Genomic DNA, 26228 nt, shown 5'->3' on the forward strand with positions numbered 1-26228 from the left:
GACGGGGCTCGTATGAGAGGCCAGGGGAGCCCAAGGGTGGGAGCAAGAGGGGTCTGTGACCCAGCACCACAGCCCCCCTCGTTCCCACGTGGAGATCTGTCACAGCTCGCACGGAGATGGAAAGTCCTCCCACTGCCATCCTGGGACAAGCGCATCTTCCTGGCTGGCTCCAGCAACACCAGGGGGGAGCAGCTTCCACTCTGGCAGCCCACCCCCAAGCATGCCCGCAGCAATCCCTGCGCTCCCTGCTGGGTGGGAAACCAGCCCAGCCCAGCCGGCCCCAGCACCTCAACAGCCACGTGCCCAGCACTTCTGGCTGAGCGGGGCAGACACGTTGCCCCCGCTGGAGCTCTGGCAGCCAAGGCTGGTAGCAAGGGTGCTGCCCCAGAGGGCTCTATGGCCAGAAATGAAACAGCTCCTGCTTTGGGAGGAAAATGGTCAGTTCTCCCTTAAAAAGCCATGCCAGGCCCCAGAGCCACCAGGAGAGATGGCTGGTTTACTGCAGGTTGCAGGCCTCAGAAATGGGGGTGGAGAGACCTCCCTGCTCCCTCCTGTGCTCCATGCAGGCACATGCACAGTTACCTGTCCAGAACAGGCAACCAGCAGGTAGAAAAGGAACAGGAACCACTTTCCTCTTGGAGCAGGAGCTGACAGGACCGCTCCACTGCTGTGACCAAGACTCTGGTGGGAGCAAAAGCCCCGAGGCTTACACCCCCCCTCACAAGTGGAGTTTTTTTCCCCACCTCTAACTTGATCTAGGAGGGCTGACACAGCCCTCGAGCCAAGGAAGAGCCATCTCCCACCCAGCCTCAGCTCATGGCTCATGCCACAGGCAGGCAGCACTGTGGCTGCAGCTGTGCTGCCTGCCCCCATGGCACATGCTCCTGTTTGTGTCACACCAGCAGCTCTGCTGGCACAACATTACCAGTTCAAGGCCAGGAGTTAAGCGTGCCCGCCGTGCTGCGAGCAGCAACCTATTGTAGAGCCACAGCAGCTGGAACTCCCTCCCCAGTGCTCGGTTGTGGCAGAGGGCCCGGGCAGAAAGCATTGGCACAGACATGCTAGAGGCAGAGTTTATTATACTACACAGGCTAAGAACCCTGGGCAAGACCCCACACGGGTAAGAATTGAACCAGCTCTTTATCAAAAAGTTAATACTATAGTCAACCCCATTCTCCTTTGGTCATTACAAAGCAAGAGAAATATTAGAAGAAAGATATTTATACACAGAGGGAAGCTGAAGAGATTCTGTCCAGCCCTTCCCTCCCACCCCACTCCCAGCACATTCAGGTGCCTGGTCTTCTGGCTGTCAGGAGCAGCAGAGTATCAAATCTTCACAAGATGTCAGGTTCTTGGGGTTTTATTATTATTGTCGTCAATAAAAGCAATAATTACCGAGAGCTGCCATTCCTGTTCCTCCCCAGGGAGGGCGGAGGGGGCAACGCCAGCTCCCCTCCCTCTCTGCCCTCCAAGTGTAGGGGATGGCTGTGTACATGGGTGTGTGAGGGTGTGCACACACACAGCACAGCTGGCACAGGCGATGTGGTCTCTGATCCCTCATTTGTACGCAGTCTTTTAAAAAAAATATTGTATTATAATAATAATATGAATTTCTTTCCATTCTGTGTATTCTGGAAAAGTGTCAATCGTCCGTGAGGTCCTGCACAAAGAGGACTTCCGTGTGGCTGAGTCCAGCCTCCTGCAGCGTGGGTGGGTTGGGCCACTCCTCTGTGGGGAGGCAGGGCAGGACGCGGCGAGGGAAGTTGGCCTCAATCTGGAACTTTTCAGGGCTTTCTTTCAAGGAGAACAAGAAGTCATGGATCACCTGGGAAAGAAGCACAGAAATAACTGCCAACTGGGGGAGCAATGCCACAGCCAGATTGCATCCATGGCATCTCAGGGGGGACAGGGAGGGGGAGGAGGTTACCAAATTTGCACCATTGCTGCACTGTAGACACATGACAGCCATTTTCTTAGCATACATGAAACTGGACTTGTCACAGAGTACCTGGTTCTTTCTACACCATTATTTAATAAGGAACAACAAGAGTTTCAGCTTTTCAGGAAAAGGGGGGGGAGTTTTTTCCATTTTTTTCTCTAATCTCTCTTCTAAGCTGGTAGAACCAGACCCCATGACACCCTCCTTACCCAGGAACAACTCCACCTGCTAAGGCTCCCGACCAAACATCATCATTTGGCAAAGTCCAATGGAACCAAAGCTTTGCTGAACCACCTGGAGAATCTCTTGATCCTCTTTTACTCTGGGAAGACCATCAGCTCTGACCCAAGCTCACCGTCAATGACTGCGTGAAGTGGAATCGCCGCTCCACTCTGGAATCGTTAGGCAGCTTGAAAATAATCTTAACGCTCTCTGGGTCATCGGGATGTGGTTCGGGAGGAAGGCATTCAGACTTTCGCTCCTTCTCCTCCTGCAGCGTCTGCAAAGTAAGGAGGGACCAGGAGCAACAGGTGTGCACCAAACTGACCTTTATGCCTGTCCCTTGTGGCACAGCTGCCCCAAGAGGCTCAGAGGAGCCTCAAGTCCCAAGCAAGACAAGCAGCTCAAATCTGACAAGAACGCCCTACTGCAGGCACCGCTCCTACACACTGCAAGCATCCCACAAGGGCACAGCAGCCTCCCCAGCAGTCAGTTTGCTCTCACCTGTCGCCGCCTTTCCTCTGCTAGTTTTTGCTGCTGCACTTCCTCCTCCTTCTTCTTCTTCCTCTCCCGTTCCTCCTTCTTCTTGCGCTCCTTTTCCTGGTCTGCACGCAAGGATGCCAGATATGCCTCATCCTGCTGCTGTCTCAGAACTTGGGTTTGGTTCCTCTCTTCCCTGCAAACATGAGCAGGGAGTGGTCAGGGCTAGTAGGCCCTGCAGTGGGGGCATCAGAGCTGAGGGGACAGGTACAGCCTCAAACTCGTAGAGGCACACACATCAGGTAGTGCCTCATTCAGAGCACCACGAGCCCCTGAAAGGCAAGCCAAGTCTCTGCAGTCCCTAGCACACAAACTTTCCCTAGGCTGAGTGAAAATTAACTGAACACAAGAGACCTCTCACCCACTGCAGCTTGACAGTGGACAGACGGCACATAAACACTGCTCAAGATTTCTGCGTCATACTTGAGACTCTCCATAGTTTTATCTCCTTGCACATCAGAAACTGGAGGCATCAAAACATGTTACTGGGTCCCCACCAAGACTGCAGGGCAGAGGAGAGGCCCACAGAAGACGGCACCCTACTTTGGACACACGCTGTTAATCCCTACAGGGTTATCAGAGGCTGGAGCTCACTCTCATGAGGTGTTACCAGAAATACAGTCAGAATTCAGAACAGCCAGCCCAGGCAGCAGCACTTGCTCACTGACTGGCTGCAGACACCAGCTCTCCTCCTGCCTGCAATGCCTTTGCTCCCACTTGGCTCCTACTGGCTATTGTCCAAGCTTTACGTGCAAAGCTCCAGCACGCTAAGGGTGTGCTCCAGCTGCAGAAAACAGTAGCATGCTCACACCCACCTTTCAGTAGCGGGCCTGTGTGGGCAACACATCTAGCTCCCTAGCTACAGGGTGGCCTGAATTTATGGACCAATGATCCCACTGGGAAGAGGAGAGCCCATGGGCTGTGCTACAGAATGGGAGATGCTGAGCTACCTGCCTACATGTGGTGTCGAGAGGGAGGAAGGGGGAAGAGCAGAGCCTGCCTCCACAAGGTTTGCGTTAATGGAGCTCAGCTCCCACCATACCTTTCTAGGCGTTCAGACACCAGGTATGTCTGGTTGGCTTCCATGATGAACATCAGTTGATTAATGAGGTCATCAGCCTGGATGAGGCCTTCTAGCCGCCCAACTACTGTCATTCTGCGATCCTTCAGCATAATCACGGCCAGGAATGGGTATGTGTTTTCTCGCAGAGCCTGGGAGACTGGGAAATGGGTACAACATCACGATAACTGCCCTATCCAGAAGGGTCAGCAAGGGGTACAGCAAACACTTTCCATCACCAAGGGCCTAGAAAAGCAGCTTCAACAGCCACTATCTCTTCCAGTGCAGAAAAGTCCCTCAGGCTCCACTTCATCAAACTAAACCCCATAGATTAGCAAAGCGAGGAAGTGGCTCAGTGCATAGAGACCAAGGGGAAAAAAACCAAGCTTTCAAGTAACCAAAAAGGTTCTTTAATGCAAGCAGTAAGTCAACTGCTCTGGGTGTCCATTCAGAATGGGACAAAAAGCCCTGGATTTAAACTGGAAAAAAACCAAAAAAAAAACCAAAACACAGGTCAAGCACAGGGAAACACTTGCTGAGATGATTAAGAATGGCCAGACTCTGGAAGATACCATCATGGGGAAGATGGCAGAGTGTCCATCCTGGACCTTTCTGAGCAAAATTATGTTGTCTCTGCCAGAAGGGAATTGAGCAGATCAGGGGCTTTTAAGTTACTGTTCACACATGGCTGCTGACCACCTCTTCCTTAAAACATGCACAGCACATCATGCTATTTGGAGCTATCACTATCAATGGAGCCCTCCAAACTAAATCAGAGCACCCCGTGGATTAAATGAAAGGCAATGATTCTTCCTAGCTCTGCTTTCTAGGATGTGACTATAAAGCATTGCAGCAATGAAGCAGCAGTAAAGAAATGTTTCCGTGGAAAACCATTCTTTCAAGGTGTCTGTAACTGATAGCTGGATTATGAAGCCAAAACCAACCCAGATTTAGCATCAGAACTCCTAGCCTCTCCTGCCATGAAACAGGAAGGGTCAGAAGTGACACAGGAGCCACAAACAGAACTTTGCAAAAAGGCTCCATTTGCAGCAAAACCCTACCAAAATGCTGGCAGGCCAGGTATCAACAGCTCTGAAAGACAGCACTTCAAAGGACCTCACTGTGGACTTTTGAGGACACAAAGACTGGGTGTGGAATAAAGATGACTCTCTTTGAAAGGGAAAGAATGCACCTAACAAGTCGCTCCTGGCCTCGGGCACAATACAAGCCGGTGTTAAGGGCACAGTGAGTTAGGTACTTTTTTCTGTACTCACGTTTAATCCTCAACACACCCCCAACTCCCATTAACAGCAGACTGAAAGCAGACTGAATGCCCGAAACAAAGAGTGCACAACCAGGGCTGCCCAGAAACATATGAAACAATGGAGGTGAAGAGCAGAAGGTATTTCCCTGGCATCCAAACAGGCTCTGAGATATCACAGGCCAACCAACATGTGTTTCCCCATGCAATCCTGAAGTTCCGCGTCTGCTTGCACAAAACCCAGTGTGTTTCTCACACACATTTTTCAAAGAGCTTTTGGCTTGTTCCAGAGTCGGGAAGGGGTAGGTAAAGCCCAGGAGGGACACACTCACCTCTGTATCCCTCTGGTTTATTGGTTGAGCAAGCCCAGAAGAGCATTCTAGTGTTTATGAGGGTGATCACCTCAGGTACACACAGTGTATTGCTAGGGGATGAGAAGAGATCATGTGAATGAAGCTGCATTTAAAGTACAGAGATAACTATTTGGAAAACTCTCCTACCTACCGGCAGAATTCATCTGTGTCTTGGTGGTCATCTCCATGAAGATAAACCAACAGGAAGCGCAGCTCCCGCTTTGCATCATTCAGTGCCTTGGCATAAGAGCAGAGGAGGTAAAGTTACAGGCAAGGGGAAAGCAGCAGCCACAGCACAATGTTTACCCGGGCCATTCCTCTGCCACCAGCGTGGTTTTAATGAAGGCAGCAGCGGAGGATGAACCTGTCAGACCTTCTGATTACATCCTCATTTAAGAGGGCTACAATGGTGTTCTTTCACATTCCTTTCAGGATGTGGTTTTGAGGGACATCCAGCTCTGAGCAAAGCCAGACAGGCAACTGCACAGATCGACACCCCCCACCCATCTCACCAAACTCAGCTGACAGTGAAGAACTCTCCATCCCTCAAACTCACAGCAGCCAGGGCTAAGCTTTCCACTCTAGCCTGTATAGGACAATCTTCAGACCACAGCAAACGAAAATGCTATTAAAAAGGTAACTTAATAATGCTGCAGTCCTCTCTCAACAAAATACAAGCAAAAAAGCCCCAGCCCCCTTTTTGCATCTACAGTCTCTGGGTTCTATCCACCCAAAATCATTTCTTAACAAGACTAGAGGATAAGTGCACAATAAGCTCCTTGTTTTACTGACACTGAGTTTTGGTAGCCCAACCATTCTGTGGTTATTTAAGTTAGGATTCCAGGCAAGACAGAGAAGCCTAGAAGAACTGTGGAGGCGGTGAGCTCCATTGCCGCGCAGTGCGGAGCAGATACAGACTCCACATTCTTCTCCAGCACTCAGGAAGCAGTGCTGGTCAACTGTCTGCTGGGACGCACTGCAGGAGGCCCTTCCCTTGGCTAGGCTGAGAGAAGCTGCAGAAGAGGCAGCACCCATTGGGATGTCCCTCTTTTACAGAGCGCACCATCAGCCCAAATCTAACACATGGAACTCTCACCTCCCATCATTTCTTCAGGGGCTCCCTCTCTCAATTTTGAAGTCCCACACCAAGTTCTGAAGTTGCATTATACTACAAGCTAAGACAGTCCATCCCAGTTTGGTGAACAGAAGGACAGACTCTGGTATACTGCATCAGTTTATAAAAACAAAGGCAGGATTACGAAGAATAGCTGCTGGCTACAGCACCACACAGACGGCTGAGGAACAGTCAGAGCAGCTTTGCTTTCCAACTCTGCAGGCTTGGCATATCAGCAAACCTGACAGACACTGGTTTTCCAGTACACTTGTTCACTAGCTCTCCATTACCATGTTAGAGAGTTTGGGGACAAATGCTGGGCTTTTAGATTAAAAGTGATTTTGCCAAGTAGGCCCTGATACCATCTGGCAAAATCCCCACTCTCCATCTCCCCAGGATCTATGCACCAACATGTGACACTGACCTGGCTGTAAGTTCCCTGGTAGAAGACAGGGTGTATCCTCCCATATTTTTCCTCAAACATATGAATAAATGAAATAATGTCACCCACTGGGTCAGTGACCCGACTACGAGGATCAGGGCGTATAAAACGCAGAGCAAACCTAGGAAGGAAGCAAAGGACACTGGAAATTCAGCTTACTGACTTTCTGAAGAACAGGTTTTCTTTGCCACAGACAGTCACTGGTATTCATATGACTGAAAAAAGTCACAGCTGAACCCCCTGAACATTTATAATCACAATCTAAACTGCCACCAGCTCCAAACTGGTACCATTGATACAGAAAATCCTCAAGCATCTCATGCCAAGCACCAACAAGTATCTGAATTCTGTGCAGTTAACAGTTTCTACTTCTGAAACATCAGGCATAAGCCACAACAGTATGAGGTTTGAGGAATCTAGTCAAGAGACAGGCTGTTAAAAGCCACAGTTCTGTCCAGGTAACTTTGAAAACTGCTTTTCTGCTAAACAGAACATTACACTAGGAGTCCAATGAAGATGGAAGAAAGAGTCATTTCTCTAAGGCTGAAAAAGCTTAACTGCAAGGCAGATACCAATGTTGTTTACTTCTATTGATGCACAGAAGTTACACTGAACTTTGGAAAAGTCTTTAAGGGGGGAGGGGGGAGGGGAGTAATACAACAAGGGAAACTGCCAAAACAATGCAGATAGCAGGACTGCTGGATATTTATCACCTTTCAACATTGCCTTTTCTCTCTACCAATGTTGTAAGGAGGCAAGATGAACTAGCCTTTTGGGGCAGTAAATGGAGAAAAGCAACAGACAAAGGGGAAAAATCAGACGTTTACAGTTTGGGTTTTGCCAAATAACATACAGGGATTAGGGCAGGTTAACCTGTAGCCCAGCCCAATGGGACATGGCTCCAATCAAGCTGTTTGTCCAAGAATACCAGACAGCTCAACACCATTTTGCATCCCCTTAGCACGCACTCAAACTGCGAAGCTGCATGGAGTTAAAACTCCAATGAAGCATTTAATTTACAAGGCCTTTGAGATGCTCTTTTTCCTCATAATAAGATTTTTTTCTTACTAAACTTTACAAGGCTCTAGATAATGAACGTTGAACAAATAAATGGAAAGTTTGCCATTAAAGATTCAAGTGACAGCAGTACAACCAAACCTAAGCTAGTGTGCCTTGACACAGTCAATACATAAGTCAGCACAAAAAAAGTACTTACCTAAATATATCAAGTAATGTGTAATAGGTAAATCGGAATGGAAGCATTATGAAATAGTAACCCCATCCTAATAGGCCCTGTAATTACAAACAAAGAATTAGAACAGGCCTGCTAAAGCAAAGTGTCCATCACCATCAAGCACACAGGCACACATGGGAGTATCAGTGCTCTAACCACTGCAAAAAAGCTCAGCAGTATTTCATGGCTTCAGACACATCAAATTTAAATGACTAGCACAGTTCATTCAGCATTCAATGTGACACCAGAAAACCAGTGTCACTGACTATTCAAGCAGCAATGCTTTTACTCTGTGCTAATTTTCTTAATGGTACAAAGGGATTAACAGTATTGAGTCCTACAGGTGCTCATGCAAATTTGTTTGCGAGACATTTATGTAAGTAATGGATACCGTATTCAAGTTAACGTACATTTTAAGGGGGCTCTAAAAAATACTATCACTGCCATAAGGAGGGGACAGTCCTTTGTTTCAACTGAACTGATCAAAAAGCTTTACTATGCCACAGCAAGACATTTTATGACAAAGGCGGCCACCTCATACTGTGAATCACACCATGGAGAAAATATCCCCAGTAGCAACTGAGGCTGAAGGAACAGCTCCTACATTTTGTTTTCAGAAGATAAACTATTTAGAAAGGAGGTAAGAGCATACACAGAAAATAATTCCTTTCCCTGCTTACAAATTCCGTTTTTCACAGAGTCAAGCAAGAAGCAGGACAAAATCTGCTGTAAGATAACTTGCCCTTGGCTGTGGCCTTGAGACAACGTAGCTGTAGATCCTCTGGTCAGCTGTATTGACCTGCAATGGCCGTGATGGAGGAGGATTAAAGACACTTGGGACACCCTCTTGCTCATTCAGTCGGTCCTGTACAGCTGCCTTTGACACAAAGAGCAAAAAGGGTGACTTCAGACATTTAAGGATGCCATCAACTTTTTTTATACTTTGGACACAAACAGTAGGTATTATTTGTCCACAGCCCCACAGCACTAGACAAGCACAACTCATTACAAACCATAACCACCGATACTCTTTTCTGTAAGGAAAGCCTCCTCCACAGCAGCCTGCACACACGCACTGTGGGAAGTTACACAATGCGCCAGTCAAGTGGTTGTTCACAGGCATAACAACTCTGCTGTGTACCTCTGAAACCAGCTCTCCAGATGTATCAAGATACTGTTAGAAAGAGCTATTAGTGTAAATTCAGGAGTTGACAAATTAAATCTGGTAGGGCCCCACCTCCCCACAGAGTACACCATTTAATCCAGGTACTTCGAAATCTCTATAAATCTTATCTGCAGTGGTACCTCTATGTTCCAGTTGTGCTGCTCCAGTGTGTGACGACATTGGTCCATGGACTCTATGCCAGTCAAGTCCTAAAGAAGCAGAATAAAAGTAGATTAGTACCAGGGAAATGCTGTTATTACTATTTTTACTGTTCTTTGCAACACATGAGCACAGACAGGAGTTACCACAATACTCTCTTGAAAGTGCTCTGTCCTCTAAGAGCAGAGCAACCTGAGCCAACCCAAATTCATAAACACACAGGCGGCCTCCAACAGGCCTTTGCACTCTCCTGGCATCAGCCAGCTCTCAGCAGTGCCCAAGGTCTGTTACTGCAGCTGCACTCAGCCCAGTCAAGCATCTAACGTAATACTGCCCACAAGTTCACTCTGAAAGGATATGCCAAGGCAGTGCTCTCAAACATCACCTCAAAGCATCAACTTAAAAGACAGGCAAAGCATTTCTGAAAACACAAGATTACCATTACTTCACCCACTGCAAGCATAAACAGAGACTAAAACCAAAATGAGCCAGGCACTAATAAAGGTAGTGTTTTCCAGCATCATGGGGGATTCTATAGTAAAAAAAAAAATATTCCAGTCCACCACAGACAAGACTCAAAACAGACAGTTCAAACACACCAACAGGCCTCAAAGCCACTGGACCTCACATCAGAGTTTGGGAAGATGTATTTTAACCCCATGCCAATCAGGACTTCTGCACAAGAGATCAAACTATGGTATTTGTTACTGCAGGAAGGTATGTTAGCACCTCTTGAACGGAGACAATTCTTTGTTGACGCGAACATCCCTGTCACTGTGCCACAAACACCTCTCCCCACACCACGCACTGTGAAGCATTTGGACAGACATTTCAGGGTTGTATTACTGCACCTATCACCACGGAGCCAAAACACACACTTCCATAGGAAAGCATAAAGCCACAAATGTGCTGCCGCTGCCCTTTTAACAATCCTTTAAATCAGTTGGTGAAAGATCATTACAGGCGACACCACTAACCGTGCTGGCATTTTCGAAGGAAACTACTGTTATTTTAGAATTAAAAGGACTAAAAAGGGTTTGTTGCTGGTTGTGGGGTTTGTTTTTTTTTTGTAACTGGGCTACAGAAAGCCAAAAAACCAGTTATACCTTCAGAAGCAGTTATTTAGCTTGGACCCAAGATGGAAGAAGCAATGACAAAAATCATCACATGCAGTGTAACAAATTAAACAAAAATGCGCTGGTGACATAAGGAAACTGTTGAAATATGGCAAGTTCTCCAGCAAGGTCATTCTTGACAAGAGAACTTCACAGATTCTTAATGCTTCATGTTCCCACCTGGTGGATTTCTCTTCAGACACCTCCCCAGCCAGCTGGTGTAACACTACAGAGGGTGCACCTCCCTTGGTGGCTCGGGGACCAAGCCGAGAAGTGCGGCAGGTGAAGCCTGTTGACCTACACAGGCTGTGTGAACTGAACTACACAAAAGCCTTGCCTGTCTTCTGCCTGCTGGTTCCACACACTCTTCTCTGCAGCACCTGAGATGATCTCAGCCATGCAGGAGTCTGGCAAAGAGCAGGGAACTTTTGCTCCCTGTGTCTGTCATGCAACAAAGCATTGCTTTTCTACAGAAGGCAACCTACAAAGACTGCCAACACAACACAGTGCCTCTATATAAATGCTTGTGCACAGTTTCTATTACACCTTGTGATCCAATCCATTGTTAACAATCCTATTAAATCCTGCTCATCATCTCCCCCATTCCTTGCTTCATTTAAAAGACCCTGAGGCAGTCTTGACAAGCTGACCATTTAAGAATGCACCAAATTGTTTTTTTACTGGAGAAGGATGGTGCATGTATTCCCTTCCCTGCCCCCATTCATGCATTCCACATGCTATTTCCACCCGAGTAACACTGTGGACAAATGCCCTATTCAATCTCCGGGCTCAGTTCAAACTTTTGAGCATTTTTTGGCTTCTTTCTCATGAAGTCTCCACAGGTCTCTACCTTCTCCTCAGTTTACTACGCAAAAATACTTGTTTCATTCTGCTGTACAGAACTGGACTGTTCAAAGCATTGCTGGCATTAACTAGGTAATTGCAGTTGCTCAGTCACTGCCCAGTAGTGTATAAATATTTATTAAAAAGTCTGCAACAAGCCTTGCAAAGGAACACTACAGAAGTGAATTTCATAGATGAAATAAAGCTCTGTGAATTCAGCTGTTGCTGCCAAAAAACTGCTATCAGCTTCACTATTTAGTGTTTTTGTTTAACTTTCTTTAGATACATGCTTCACTGAGTAAAGTTTAGGTTTTGTATTCTGATTTTTTTACCCCAAGCTCCTACAGAATATACTTCATCTTTTAGAAGTACATCTTAACAGGCACCTGCCATTTACTCAATTATTTGATTTTTTTTTTAACAATGGAGTCACAATGTGCATATTTCAAAGCCTTTAAAGTCTTCTGATCACCATTCCTTAACACCCTGGAAATTCTGCTGGTGTTTGCAAAATTTGCAAGATTCAGAAACTCATTCACACCTTTGTCTCTAAATGCCTGGATTATCGCTCAGCTCTAATAACATGGCTCCATGACTGAACATTCCATCCTTTTTAAATTATGCAAAATGCTTTAGCAGTTTTAGGTCAGAAAGCAGCACTGAAGTAACAGCCATGCAGAACTATCAACAAGCATTTAATGAGCACTGAATCACTGCAGTATTTGCAAAACCTGCCGAGCTCCACCAACACAACTAGGGGCCAGCTATCTTCACCCCTTCCCAACCATCAATACAAGGACAGGCACACTACACCTGTTGGTCAGGCCTCAATCTTCTACAACAGCCCTTCTCCACAGAGGTGGATCTACTTTTTTTCTTAGCATCTTAGTACAGTTGCTCTCAACACAAAATAGCAGTGAAAAACCCACCCCAGCAGCACCATGCCTAGCGCTCCCACCACTCTACAGATCCATGAAGCTGCACAACTAAACACTGCAGGAAAAAGAAATTGCCTCTGTAAAGGCAAGTTTTTTAAATGCTACTCTGATAAAATGCTCTGTAAGACAGACACAGTACAGCTCCAGGATGTTCTGGAGGACACATACGGGTTCAGAACAACTCGCACTCGATGTAAGGAACTGCAGGAAAACAGTTCAACTGTCAGTTTAGATGACACAGATGACACTTGCTGGTAAACACAGATACTGTTCATCATCACTCTCAACAACCATTTAGACTGTTATCTCCGTACCCTCTGTGGCCACCATTTCACCTTAGTCAAAGAAACAGATTAGAAACTTGAAACACCACATCATTTCCACTGCACCAGTTACAGCATTTCTGGTGAATCTCGTGGCTAACTGCAAACTGCATTATTCACGTGTCAGACAAACAAGCATGTTCTCAGTATAGTTAAGGGTAAGAGAACAAACATTATCTTCAAATCAGTCACTAACTGCTAGTTTCCTACTCACTGTAGTTTCTCATTAGCTTTCTCAAAGAGCATCTCTCTCACACAGACATAGTAAGTAATAAAAAAGAAGGCCCCCTGTAGTTAAAATTAACCCCATTAAACTAGCACCCTCAAACCTTCAAATAAGTATAGATCCAAGCTTAATACAGTGGATAATATTTACAAAAGAAGAAAAAAAATCAAGTACCATGAATGCCAGGGAAGTTCCAACACTGCCTTCTCAAACACCACTCAAAGAGTGCTATCCTAAAATATACTGAAGCTGCTGCTGGATATAATTATTTGCATCTCTCACCTCTGAGACTGATCAGAATGCTAAAATCTTCTCAACACTGAAGTAGTGGAAAGTGCAATTCCAGGATTCAAAAGCAGAAGGAATACCCCTGAGCGGACAAAGGTTGTAACTGGACTTATGAAACCGTTCCCTCTGCAGATATGCTTGTATGTGGAAATGCAGCGTAAGAGACAAATCCACAGAACTGTAACTGGCACTGCTCTTAATTCCCAACCCACTGCCAAATTCCAGAGAATTATGTTTCCAAGGGTAAAGAACATCTGACTTCAAGCAGTAAAAAAAAAAAAAAAGGCTTTACTGAGATAGTTTCTCTTTGCATATTACAGCAAATGCTTTTATGAGGGTTTTGATCAATACACAATGGAGTAGGAAAGATGCCTGGAGTTTCTTGTTTACTCCTTCCTCTTTAAATCAGAGATGTTTTCAGTCCTGAGCACTTTATTGTCCCCAGTTGAAGTTAGAGATGGTATCGTGAGTGCTAACTTTCTTTGCGAATAACACTCCATTACTTTACATTAGCATATTATAACATTAGACATCAGCCCGAGTGTAATGGGCACAGATCAATAACAAGATCCTACAAAAGCTGCTCTGCTGTTTCTTCTGTTTCCCAAATGGAACTGTATCTCCACAGCTTTCTTAAACTGTTCACATCAAATTTCTCTCTACAGATGTCAAGACAGCCAAGTCTTGACAGATGAGAAATTTAGATGCTTTTATTCCTTTACATTAGTCAATGCTTTGGCAGTAAATGGGAAGCTGAAAGCGTGCAAGAGTGCTTTGTTGCTTTTATTTCAAGTTTATCCCAATTATCACTCCATATTGGTACTTTTTTTTTTTACTCCATTAACCTGCCATACCAGGGTGGCAGACAACTGTCCCATTCCAGCCCTGTCCTTAGGAAGGAAGCTGATACTTGCACCATTCTGCCAGCAGAGCTGTTTATATGAGCACTGCCGAAACGCTTCAAGCAAACATCAGTGGAATTAATGCAAAGCATGTATTTAAACTGTAACCCTAATGGCCTGGGCCACAAACAGGACAGCAGGCATTCACTTCTACCTTGGAAGAAGCAGTTTCCAGCAGAATTAGGATAAACAGTGTTGGGCAACAGCATCTTCACCCAGAAAAGCTGTTTGTTGGGTGAATGGCATTCTACAGCTCTTGCTTAATGCTTCCTTTCTGGCTCTCCATTTAACTGTTAACACTGAGAGCCTTCTGCTACCACCTACCCCATCTTTGTTATCCCCACTCCCTTCTTTCCTAGTCTGCTCTCCTGCTTTACTCACATTGCAGCGGCATTGCACCTTCTGTGGAAATACAATGCCCTGCTACCACAGAATATTATGGAAATACAATTGCCTTGCCACAGAAATTACTTATGACAGTGCATCACAACAAAAGTGTGAAGTTACCTTTGAAAACCCTTAGATGCTCCCTGCAAAGACAGCAGGAATCCCTGAAAGGTTGACAAGCTAACTAGCAGTGTTCTGCAGTAATCACAATGTAAAAATTATTTTAGTGAGACAGCCATCCTCTCCAAAGGCATCTCCTCTCCAGGAAATGCTATTTAAAAGAGTCCATCTAAAGGAAACAAGGAAAAAAATCTTTTCCAGGTGGACTGATTTACCTCATTTCATTTCAAAGAAAAAACAGGACTCCACACACCTGAGCCCCTTTCAGCCAGGTGCTAAGTACCAAGGGAGGAGGAATCACCAGTGAAGTCCTTCATTAGCAAAGCTCTGCTGAAAAGCTAATCCCATATACTCCAGGGGACAGAACAATGAGAATCCTGGTATTGAAGCTGCCTGCACTATGGCTTTCACATCAGGCTCTGGGCAGTAGCAGTCTTCAACTGAAAAATTTCTCCCCATTATACTCTAGAGAATATTTTCCTCCACTTTAACCAGGGCTCAACAGGAAGCTGGTCTAAAAACACAAATGCCTCCCTCCCCTCCAGCCCCCAGCCCACTGGCCATGGCAACACCAGGTAGCATTAGGAAACAGGATTCTTCAATTTCACAGCTGCCCACAGAGTTTTGAAAATAGCAACAGGGACACTGATGAGTGCAGCTGGTCCTATCTGTCCAGATTCAGTAGATTAATAAGTACTGCAGTATCTTAGAGCAACAGACTGGGAGCTGGAAGACATATATGCATGCAGCATAAGGCAATGGCTTAAACCTCATATACTTACCAGGGAAATTGTAACATTGCTTTGCCTCCTTTGCCTGTAACTTAAGATTGTCCAAACAGCTTAATTTGCAGCAAAGATTTAGAGGGTTTAGCTGTAAAAAAAGTTTCCTCATAGCTACAGTAATGGAAAAACACTGTTACACATTAATTCAGGACATTGTTGAATCCCCCTGGCTCAGTGGTAAAGGCTTGGCAAGTATTTGTATGGAACAACAAGGAACACCTGCACCTATCTCAGCTGTGGAAGGCAGGGCTGGATACCTATGAAGTTCCTTCAAACCCTATAGTTCTACAGTTACATCACACCAAAAAATATGAAGCACAGTCTTAACAACTTAACATGAAGCAACAAAATCAGAAAAAAAACCACCTCTTAAAAGTAAATACTGTATTTGTAAAAGCACTCTGCAATCCCAGGGACACCACATGATGCCCTACAATTCAGAAACAAACCCAAGACACCTGGAGATAATTTTCATTGGCCAGCATGCTTAATTACTTCCCACCGAGCAACCCCAAGTATTTCAACTCTACAGCACTGTGTTCTCCCCAACAAACTACATCACCAGTTTGTTTTTGGTTGTTGTTGTTGTTTTTTTTTAATTTTTCAGCTGCTGCACAGCCCTGAGGCCTTGGCAAACCAAGGGTTAAGTGACCCAGCCCACGTTATGCAGCAGACAGTGAGATTAGATCATTACAATCCCCAGCGGCCTCCCCTCAGTAGGCATTACCAAACCCTGATCATTAGAAACAATTTTCTGAGAAACCACATTCCATAGAAACCCACTGGCTAACCCTCCCATGATGCCAGGAAAGGTTCTCCCGTTCACCACTAACGACAAGAAAGGGAATTTTTCAGATTAGCCAATTAAAACGGCCGGGACTTACCCACGATTTTTTCATGCATGGAGTTAGTGGGGTTTATTCAGCAGTCGCTTCCTGTCTCCCCAATTAGCGATGACAGAACGACATTCCTGATGAAGCACTCGGGCCAGCACAGCACCGGCAGGCCCCTCAGCGAGGCCCCAGCCCGGGCGAGCCCAAGCCCTCCACAGGGGCTTCACTCGCCCCAGTGGGGAGCACCCTTGCCCTCATCGGGGCCGAGACCACGCGGGTCTCTCCTCTCGCCCCCAACTCGGGCCCGGTCCGACACCCCCACATGGCCGGACCCGCTCCAGGAGAGACCAGCCCCAGCTCTCTGCGAGCCTCGTACCGCCCGGCCCGGCACAGGCCGGACAGGACCCCAGCGCCGGCGGAACAAGCCCAATTCAGCCCATTCCGTGCCCGCACGCCGCCTCCATCGCTCCCGCCGGCCGGCACGGACCCCCGCCACACGGCACCTGGAACTGCAGCAGCTTCTCAGTCTGCTCCGCCGTCAGCTCCCGCTCCTCAGGCGCCGCCATTTTGCCGCCGCCTCTGACCCGCCGCTCCGTCACTCTCCGGAACTGACGTCTCCCGCCCGCACTTCCGTCCCGCCTCCCGGGGCGCGCGCGAGGCACCGCTACAACGCCGATGGCCGTTTATCGGCCGCAACCGGAAATGCCTGAGCGCGTCCCGGAGGAAGCCGAAGTGTTCTCGGACTTCTCCGGAAGTGCCCGAAGCTCATCAAGGGGGCTTGCCGCTCTCGGTTGTCCCCGGCGGGCGCACGAACAGTTCCGAAGTGTGCCGAAAGCCGCTCCGACGTTTCCGGAGCTGGCCGGGGAGGGGAGGCTGCCTCTGGCTGTGGGAGCGGGTCCCGCGGGTGGGGGCCTGGGGCCCGAGGCGGGATGTCAAGCCGGGGCCCCTCGGGAGCCGGTTGGGCGCCCGTCACCGCGGCGGCCTGTCAGCCGCCGGGTCGGTTCTGCCCGGGCACCTCCTGTCCCACTGGGTCGCCCGTCCGCCGGCGCTGGCTCCACCCAAGATGGCGGCCGCCAGTCAAGATGGTGGCTGCGAGGGGTCGCTCGCTCCCACCCCGGAGCTACGGGTGCGCGCGTGGGTGGGGACGGCGCCCTGGGGCCGCGGTCCTGCGAGCCCGGCGAGAGGCGGCCGAGCAGCCCCGGCCCCCCATGCCCGCGGTGGCGCCGTGCCCGGCCCGTACCGGTTCCGGGCGGCAGCGGGGAAGCGGGCTGCGGCTCGGCCTGGCGGTGCGCCCGGCGGGGCCGCCCCGCCGCTGATGTCAGCGCGGCCGCCCCGCCCGCCGCCGCAGTGACAGCTCCGCCCGGGCCCAGTCCAGCCCAGCCGGAGTGGGAGCGGGGCGGGCGGGCTGGCCATGGCCGACGACTTCGGCTTCTTTTCCTCGTCCGAGGGGGCCGGCGCCGAGGAGGACCCGGCCGCCGCCTTCCTGGCCCAACAGGAGAGCGAGATCGCGGGCATCGAGAACGACGAGGGCTTCGGGCCGACCGACGGCGAATCGGCCGCCGCCCCGGCCGGGCAGGCGGCCCCGCCGGAAACGGGTGAGCGCCGCGCTGAGCCGGGCGGGCACGGCCAGGGCCGGCGGGGCGCAGGGGGAGCTGCCACCCCCGAGGGCGTCAAGGGCTGCACCCCCCCGTGCCCTGAGGTTGCCCCCAGGCTGCACCCCCCGTGGGACCGGGGTTCCCCCGGGATGTGCACTGTCCCCAGTGAGTGATGGGGTCCATGCTGCACCTGCATGGGTGCAGGTGGTGGGGTTGCCCAGCGGACCAGCCCTGCATCCCAGCAAGGGCTCTCAGGGGCTTGTGCTTGGTCCCAAACCTGTTCGGGTTCCCTTTCAAACCTCAAGATGTGGTGTGAATCTTGAGCTGGGACTTGCCAGCAGCGGGGCAGTTTGTCCCCCATGTGCGCAGGCAGGGTTCCCTGGGTTGGATGGATCCCTGTCTCCATGTCTCGGTGCCCCCAGCTGGGGCAATGTGAGGGGCATCCAGGTGGAGCTGCGGCACAATGACAGCCCTGTCACTGTCCCTGCAGACAGGAAGGCGCTTTGGGGTGCGGAATGGAAAGCATTTCCATTGGGGATGTTGTGGTCCCAGGCCCTGCAGGTAGAAAGTGCTACTCCTGATCTCTTGCCTCCAGTCTGCAGGAGCAGGGCTCAGGGGTCTGCTCTCTGCATGGACATAGGGACGCTGCTGCCACAGTACTCTGGCTCCTTTCCCTAACACAGGCCCACAGGGCTTCCGTGTGCTGACTGCAGAGCAGTGGTTTCACCTCTCTGCACGCAGGGCTGTGGAGGCAGACCCGGGCCCGGAGAGGTGCTGGCAGCCGCAGTGATAAATGCAGTCAGACAGGCTGGAGCTGGGTGTAGCCGGAGCTGCACCGTGGGGGCGAGCACTGTGGGGACAGCGCTTGCCTGAGCTGCCTGTGCCTGTGGCTAGCTATCTGGTGGAAGCCCTGTGCTTGTCACTGGGAAGCACTCAGGGTCTGGAGTATGCCTCCAAAGCCTCTTCTCCCCTTGTCAGCGGAGACCCTGCATGGCGCTGGCATTGTGACCCTGTTGTGCAGCTCTAAGTGTTCTTTGAGGCTGGGAGGCAGATGGGGCTGTACCCCGGCTGTGTATATTGGTGGTGTCTCATTCCCAGCCCTAACCTTGCCGCTCGTCCCAGGGGCATCCCCCCAGGTGAGTTCTTGAGGGCCTCAGTACACATGCACGCCCTCCTCTTCTGTTGGAGCACATTGCAGTGTTTCTGTGGGCCCTGTCCCTGGCGTGGTTGCCTTCCCTTTGCAGCCCTGCACTGCTGGGCGCTTGGCCGACTGCTTCTGGGTCAGCTGTCTGTGTCCATCGGCAGCCTCTGCCGGGCCGCTTGGAGGTTGGGGTTGGTTGTTGTGTCTTTAGCACCTGCCTGTGTCCAGCCTTGTGCCTGGAACCATTTCCCTAATCTTCAGATAAGATAAAAAAAACAGTGAAAACACTGAAATGACATAAATGCCCAGAGAGGCTTATCTGGGAGATAAAGAGATGCTGACTGTATCCCACCAAGGACAGGAGACTGTGGGTCCTGGCCCACATATGGGGGTGTGTGCTGGACTCCCAGGAACTGATTTGCTTCAGTTTCATGAACAACAGCCCTTCTGGGATCACCTGTAGCTGACATAGTTGTGTTTCTCTTTCTTCCTTTTTCTTTAGCTGGTTTCCAGAATGGAGGAGCCACTGTCAATGGAGATGTCTTTCAGGTGAGAGCTCAGACCCTTGCCCCAGTCCAGTGGTGCTAAAGGGGGATCGGGTGAGTATGGGGCCAGCACTCCACTGCTCTGCCCCCAGGGTTGACTGGAGTTTACTGTCCAGCTGCAGAACAGCTATGGTGCTCCTGGAAAGGTCTGGGTCTCATGAGGAAGTCCTGGCTGCTCAGTTCTCACCCCTCTTTGAAAAGAAGATTGGTCCCACCTGCCATGACCTGCCCCAAATCTGTTTGCAGGTGGCGTGTGCCCTGAAGGAGTGCCTGCACCCTGACAGCAGATGACAGATCCTCCATTCCCCACAAAAGCCTCCTCTTTCCAGCCTGGGTAGCTCCTGGGGGGCTCTGAGGCAGTCAGGAGCACCTCTTGGCAGAGGCCAGAGCAAAGCTGCTATGGGACACTTGCTTTGCTGACTTGCTAGCATCTCCCATTAAACCCACTTGTCCCATGGCCAAGAGTGTTTTGTGGGGGCCACCCACCTAGGTCTCAGCTCCCCCAAAGCCCAGCTCTGCTGGCTACAGGAGTAGCTGTGTCAGCATCTGGTGAGCCCTTTACCCCACTTGGTGCTCAGCAGTGTGGCATGTGCATTGCCCGTGCCTAGTTTACTGGATGGTAATCACATCAGAAACGGGACAGACTTAATTAGATTGGGGATCTTGGAGGAAAGCCGTAATCCCGTTGCTGAGCTCAGCGTCAGGCTGGGCATCTCAGCCAGCGGAAGGTATTAGGAGGGGTGCTGAGCCAGTGTGGTGCTGGGCCTGGCGGGAGCTGTGGAGGCAGCTGGGCTCGGAGGAGTGAGGGAGGGTCTTGCCTGTGGGCTGGTGTCCAAGCAGAGAGCAGCACCTCCCCTGAGCCCTGCCTCTCGCCTGGGCTCCCCATCTGTTGAGGCTAAGCCCGTGACAGCACTCAGTCCTGGGGCTGCCTCGGCCTGAGTTGGGGCCAGGGAAGCCTGGTGCTGGTGGGAAGCATGTCACAAAGCTTGTGGCCGTCCTCTGCTGTGGGGCTGCCCAGAGGATGTGAGAGGTGTGTTGGCAGTGAGCAGCAAGTCAAGGAGGGGAACGCTGGGAAGTCTTTCTGGGTGACAGGGCCTGGGGCTGGGAGAGCAGCTTGAGCAGCGCTTTGGGGATGCTGCCCCAGATACCCCAGGCTATCACCCCCCCTCTGTCCTATCTTGGCTTGTCTGAACGCTGGGAGTGTGGAGTCCTCCCCTGCTGCCAGTCCTTCAAGGTGGCTGGGCTGGGCTGTGGGAAGAGCTGGTGCTGATGGTGCGGTGCTCATGTCCTGTAGGAGTCCAATGGTCCCACGGATGCCTATGCAGCCATAGCCAAGGCTGACCGGCTGACCCAGGAACCTGAGAGCATCCGCAAGTGGAGGGAGGAGCAGAAGAAGCGCCTGGAAGAGCTGGGTGAGATCCAAGGCTGTGTGTGGCCATGCTTGTAGCACCTTGTGATGTGTCATTTGGAGCCTTTGGGGTCCCTCACCTGGTGGTGACCCTGCTGCATCCCAGAGAGATGTCTTGTGTCCCACGCCATGTGGGTGCCCCTGCCCAAGATGTGCTGTCCTGAGGGCAGTGATGCCTTTCAGACCGTACTAGTCGGGATTGAGAACAGGCCTGGGGGGCTGCAGCTGTCCTGCCTGCTGAGGGACTGCCCAGCAGACCCAGTGGGTGCCAGTCTGGCTGATGGAGTCTATCTTGCTCTGGCCTTAGATGCGGCATCGAAGGTGACTGAGCAGGAATGGCGTGAAAAGGCCAAGAAGGACCTGGAGGAGTGGAACCTGCGTCAGAATGAGCAGATGGAGAAGAACCGGGCAAACAACCGGTATGTTGGGGTCAGTGTGGACACGAGGGTTGTGATGGGAGCTGCTGTGCAGCCAGATCTGCCTTCCTGGGATGTCTGGGGGCCTTTTTTCATAGAATCATAGAATTATTTAGGTTGGAAAAGACCTTTGAGATCATCAAGTCCAACCATTAATGCAGGACTGCCAAGTCCATGTCCCTAAGCACTGCATCTACAGATGCTTTAAACACCTCCAGGGATGATGATTCCATCACCTTCCTGGGTAACCTGTTCCAATGCTTTGTCACCCTTTCTCTGAGAAATTTTTCCTAATATCCAATCTGAACTTCTCCTGGCTTAACTTGAGACTCTTTCCTCTTGTCCTGTCGCTTGTTATCTGGGAGAAGAGACTGACCCCCACATGCCTACAGCCTCCTTTCAGGTAATTGTAGAGAGCAAGAAGATCCCACTTGAGTCTCCTCCAGACTAAATGAGCCCAGTTCCCTCAGCTGCCCCTTATACTTGCTCTCTAGACCCTTCACCAGCTTTGTTGGCCTGCTCTGGACATAATCCAGCGCCTCTATGTCCCTCTTGAAGTGAGGGGCCAGCCCAGCCCTACAAGGATGGAGCTTTGCCAGGCAAGGGGAGAGGTCCCAGGCTTTGGGTGGCTCTGGTGGCTGTGCAGAGCTGCCGTGGCTGTGACCACCCTGGGATCTCCGTGCTTCCTGCCCACCTGTGTGGGCCTCGCATCAGGGCAGGGTTGGGGCACTGTCTGTGCAGCCCGGCCGTCACTGGCAGGTTTTCCTGATGCCATGTATGCGGTGATGAGTGCGTCATGCTCTGTGGGAGGATGCTAACCCCCTTTCTGTTTCTCTCTTTCTAACCCTCTGCCTGCCTGTCCGCTCTGTGCTCTCTCTCTGTCTGTGCCTCGGGGCTAGGATCGCTGACAAAGCCTTTTACCAGCAGCCGGACGCCGATGTGATTGGCTATGTGTATGTGCCTCTTACAGACTGTATCCTGCCCCACAGGGTCTGGGGGTCCTGGCCCCAGCACTGGCTGCCCAGCCAAAGGAAGGGGGTGGATGTGGGAGGTACTAGGCCCTGGTGAGCTCCCAGAGGGAGGATGATGCAGCTGAGCATCTCCAAATGGTGAAGTCTTAGGAGTCAAGTGGAGCTCCTGGAAATGCCCCTGTGGGGCCCCTGGTTGAAGAGGCAAAGCGGTGGGGTCTTGTGCCTTTTGGGAGATGGCTCTGGGAGTGGAGGAGTCTTGGGAGCAGGCAGACACCCCAGTGCCCCTGGATGAATGGTGTCTTGGGCGAGTGCAGCCAACAGCAGCCTTGAGATGGCAGAGGATGCTGAGCTCATCAGCTGGAACAAGGGGCCAGGAAGCGGGGACACAAGGGGTTTCCAGACAGAGGGGGGAGGGTCTCCTTGGAAGCAGTTCTGCCAGTGACAACCCTCAATGTCTCCACAGGGCCTCAGAGGAAGCATTCCTGAAGGAGTCCAAGGAGGAAACCCCAGGCTCCGAGTGGGAGAAGGTGGCCCAGCTCTGTGATTTCAACCCCAAGAGCAGCAAGCAGAGCAAGGATGTCTCGCGGATGCGCTCGGTGCTCATCTCCCTCAAACAGACACCCCTGTCCCGCTAGCTGCCGGCTGGCACGAGTGCAGCAGGGCAAAGCCAGGCTCACAGAGCCGGGTGGCTTCATGGGGCCAGCCCAGGAGGGGCCTCGCCCTGTCTGCCCCCTGCTCCCTGGTGTGCACCTCGGCTGTGCTCGAGTCACTGGTTGTAACTCTCCCCATGGTTTTCCTTTGCTTAAAAGGTGCATCGATCTCTTTTTACACTTATTTATTACTGTGGCATTTCCCCAGGAAGCTACACTGGGTGGCAGAGCTGAGTTAGCTGGGGAGCCCCTGGCCTGGGCTGTGGAGGTTGTTTCCAGGGGCCTGGCTGAGAGAGGGGGAACGCCGCGCCCCGTGTTCCCCACCTCACCCCTATGTTGGGAATAAACCTGCCTGCAACTGTCTTGGCACTGGGCAGCTGCAGGCATGGCAGCCCCGTGTCTGGGCCTGGGTCCTAACCCTGGGGCAGCGATCCTAGTCGGACCCTGGGCTGCTGTCTGCCTTTCCTACGGGGTTTAGGGCAGAGCTGGTGCGGGGCTGGGAGGGTGGAGGAACAGCTCTGACTCAGCTCCACACTGCTAGGTCCTCTGGGGGGTACGGCCGCAGCATGCTGCTGCCAGGCTAGCCGGGACCGAGGAGTGTCAGTGCAGATACCCAGGCTAGGCCAGACTTAAAGTAGTTGCCCCAAGCCCCGCAGAACTCTCCCCAGCCTGACTGTGCATCCCAAAAAGCTGGTAGGGCTCTGGGCAGCAGTTGCAGTGTCCAGTGTCCCATCTGTCCTGTGGGGCCACTGGTGCCTGGCAGCATGGTGGAGCAGGGCACTGGGAAGGGGCCATGGGGTGAGCATACAGGATGTTTTCTGTCCCTCCCCCAAGACCACCAGCAGCTGGGAATGTGAGGTGCTAGGCTCCGTGGGCCCTTGGCTCTGCTCCTTCCTCTGCTCCTAAGATGGGAGATGGAGGCTGTGTGGTTGCAGAGGAGCTAGGAAGGTCCAGCTGCTGTGGGGCAGGTCGAGCCCTTAGCTCCCCAAGGGCCCCGAGCAGGATTGGGCAGAGTTCTGGCACTAGGGCTTGTACTGTCCCTAGAGAGCAACCCAGGCATCTGTCTGCAGCTCTTCTGTGGCTTCTCTCTAGCCCCGGTTGGATTTGCATGCCTAAGGCAGCATGGTGAGATGCCTCAGTCTTGGTCCCCACCCAAGGCACACACTTCCCAGCCCAAACACCAGCTTTCTCTCCTCTGCTTGGCAGGGCCGGCACCAGCCCCTCTGGCTCAGAGGCCCAGCCCTTGAAGCCCACAGACCTCCTGGGTAGCCGGAGAGGGGCAGGCCTGAGCCCACCCTGCTGCGGGGCAGCCTTGAGCTTGTGCCTCAGGTCTGACCTGCCGGGGGCTTGGGAAGGGCTCGCAGCAGCAGGCCAGGGGGATGCGGAGCAGGGCCCACAAAACGTTTGCTTGAGCCCTGCTCAGTGGAAAAGCCAAGTCCGCAGAGCTCTCCTGCCCTGCAGCTATGGCTCCACGAGTCAGGAAGGTCTCCTGCCCTGCTGCTGCAGCCCTTGTGTGACCAGGCACCCCTGGGTCTGGGGCATTGGCACGGGACATAGGTGTGGAGGGAGTCACTTGGTGGTGTGTGCTGGCATTGTGCCCCCTTGTCCGTAGGGCTGATCACTCCTACCCTGTCCCCCTACGCTCTGGCATGTGTAGGCAGCTCTGCCGCAGTGCAGACTAGACACCAATGCAGGATAGCAAGAGACCTTCGGACTCAGCTGTCTGCCTCTGCCTTTTACTGTAGAGCAGCAGAAAGCACCTCTGGCTGCTTCCTGGGGGCGGAGAGCCCCCTCGCCCTGTCTCTCCAGCCCCTGCAGGCAGCCAGGCCCCTGGGTCCCCAGCTGCTGTGCACCCCATGTCAGGCAGGGGCAGCCAGCTCCTGGGGAGCCGTGCCCACAGCTGTTCTACATCCCCTCAGCTTTGGTATCTGTGACTGTTCAAATTACCTGTTACAATAAACCTATTACCACCAGTCCTGCAAGGCACTGTTTTCTCTCTGCTTCAGCAACACGCGTGTGTTTAAGGAAAACCCACAGCTATAAAGCTTCCTGTGGAAAGAATGGGGCTGAAGGAGAACCATGTCCTACAGGAAAAAACAGGAGCAGGGGGAAGGGCCACAGGCTTTGCGTTAGGCCAGAGCAGCAGCAGCGGCAGCAGCATCAGAGGGCTCTGCTCTTTGCCCAGGGAGCTGCTCCCCAGCCCACCGTGCCCATCTCCACGCTGCTGGGCACCACACTTGCAGCTCTGCCCCTCAGCAGCCTGTCACACCCCTGCCCCAAGCTGGCCAGGCTGGAAGTGCCATCGAGGCAGCCAAAAGTGGCTGCTTCTGGGAAAGATGTGCCAAGCAGGCACCCAACAAGGGAAGGTGGGCAGGGCCCCGGGCTCCCTGGTGCCAAGGTGGAGCTCACCCTGCTCCGAGCTGGCGATGGCTTGTGCCCCACCCTTGCATCTCAGAAGTCAGCTCTGCTGGGCAAGAGCCTTCCCTCTCTCCTTGCTGAGGCCCGCTGGCACAATTCCCTGGACAGAAGAATCAAAGTGCTTGTTTGCGGGCAGAAGCGGGTTTATCCCTCAGCCTGTCCTCCAGAGAAGCTTGTAAGGCCACAGTGTGCTCAGCAAAGCTGCAAAGCCACTGCAGGCCGGGGGCGCTGGGGTGCAGCACCAACATGGAGACACCCAGAAAGCAATGCCTGGAAACATCCCAGGCATCTCAATGTGAGGATGCACTGCAGCACGGTTAGGGGTGTCTGTGCCCCCTTCCCCTACAGAGATAGGCCCTGCCTACTGGTAGGTACAAACCACTGCAGCAAACAGAGCCAACAGCCCCATGTCCCCCTGGCTCTGTGGCCCTGACACAGAGGAGCACTGCCTCTTCACTCACCAAACACCCCCGGTACGATCTGAACGATCCAACGCCAACTGCAGGAACTGGAGCTACCCATGACAATGTTTGTGGTGACACAGGCAGTGCAGCTGCCTCTGGGAACAGGGCACTTCTCAGCAGCCAGGTCCAGCTCCCATGAAGCTGTGAGCTGCGCAGGAACCGACTCCCCAGCCGGAGCAGCAGTGTGTCCCAGAGAACGCGGCCAGGCCTTGTTCTGGAAATGTGAATTCCTAACTTGTTTTCACAGGGAGTTATATCTCTTGTGTACTGCTTGCATCATCACAGCTCCAAAGCAGCTGTGCCTGCTCCCTTTCCTTCCTACACTGTTTACTGTTCTGGCTTCTCAATGCTCTGCAAGCCAGTATCAGTCAGAA

General features: G+C 51.6%; 2 protein-coding genes across 4 annotated transcripts; one reads left to right on the top strand and one right to left on the bottom strand.

The window, feature by feature from the left end:
* Nucleotides 1-1059: 1059 nt before the first annotated feature.
* Nucleotides 1060-17513, bottom strand: FAF2 (Fas associated factor family member 2). 2 transcript variants are annotated; one of them, XM_005436991.4, is made up of 11 exons: nt 16750-17513; nt 9468-9536; nt 8905-9039; nt 8145-8221; nt 6911-7049; nt 5524-5609; nt 5352-5443; nt 3741-3918; nt 2663-2834; nt 2295-2438; nt 1060-1825 (listed from the first exon to the last, which is right to left on the bottom strand). In XM_005436991.4, exons 1-11 carry the CDS (start codon nt 16810-16812, stop codon nt 1643-1645), a joined length of 1338 nt encoding a protein of 445 aa, XP_005437048.1. In that variant the 5' UTR covers nt 16813-17513; the 3' UTR covers nt 1060-1642. The 2 variants fall into 2 exon arrangements, with proteins under 2 accessions (XP_005437048.1, XP_014133700.1); XM_014278225.3 differs by lacking the exon at nt 16750-17513 and adding an exon at nt 16298-16446.
* A 4-nt stretch (nt 17514-17517) lies between these two features.
* CLTB (clathrin light chain B) lies at nt 17518-23144 on the top strand. 2 transcript variants are annotated; one of them, XM_055717845.1, is made up of 6 exons: nt 17518-17841; nt 19485-19531; nt 20822-20939; nt 21243-21354; nt 22251-22304; nt 22786-23144. In XM_055717845.1, exons 1-6 carry the CDS (start codon nt 17658-17660, stop codon nt 22955-22957), a joined length of 687 nt encoding a protein of 228 aa, XP_055573820.1. In that variant the 5' UTR covers nt 17518-17657; the 3' UTR covers nt 22958-23144. The 2 variants fall into 2 exon arrangements, with proteins under 2 accessions (XP_055573820.1, XP_055573821.1); XM_055717846.1 differs by lacking the exon at nt 22251-22304.
* Nucleotides 23145-26228: the final 3084 nt, after the last annotated feature.

Source organism: Falco cherrug, chromosome 8, assembly GCF_023634085.1.
Source record: "Falco cherrug isolate bFalChe1 chromosome 8, bFalChe1.pri, whole genome shotgun sequence".
Lineage (NCBI taxonomy): Eukaryota > Metazoa > Chordata > Aves > Falconiformes > Falconidae > Falco > Falco cherrug.

Excerpts from the sequence above, each read along its gene's own strand:
- CLTB (XM_055717845.1), top strand. The coding sequence starts at position 17,658 with ATGGCCGACGACTTCGGCTTCTTTTCCTCGTCCGAGGGGGCCGGCGCC. Across the intron at positions 17,842-19,484 it reads GGCGGCCCCGCCGGAAACGG|CTGGTTTCCAGAATGGAGGA; the intron begins GTGAGCGCCGCG and ends CTTTTTCTTTAG. Across the intron at positions 19,532-20,821 it reads TCAATGGAGATGTCTTTCAG|GAGTCCAATGGTCCCACGGA; the intron begins GTGAGAGCTCAG and ends CATGTCCTGTAG.
- FAF2 (XM_005436991.4), bottom strand. The coding sequence starts at position 16,812 with ATGGCGGCGCCTGAGGAGCGGGAGCTGACGGCGGAGCAGACTGAGAAG. Across the intron at positions 9,040-9,467 it reads AGCACAACTGGAACATAGAG|GCAGCTGTACAGGACCGACT; the intron begins GTACCACTGCAG and ends TTTGTGTCAAAG. Across the intron at positions 5,444-5,523 it reads GACACAGATGAATTCTGCCG|CAATACACTGTGTGTACCTG; the intron begins GTAGGTAGGAGA and ends CTCATCCCCTAG.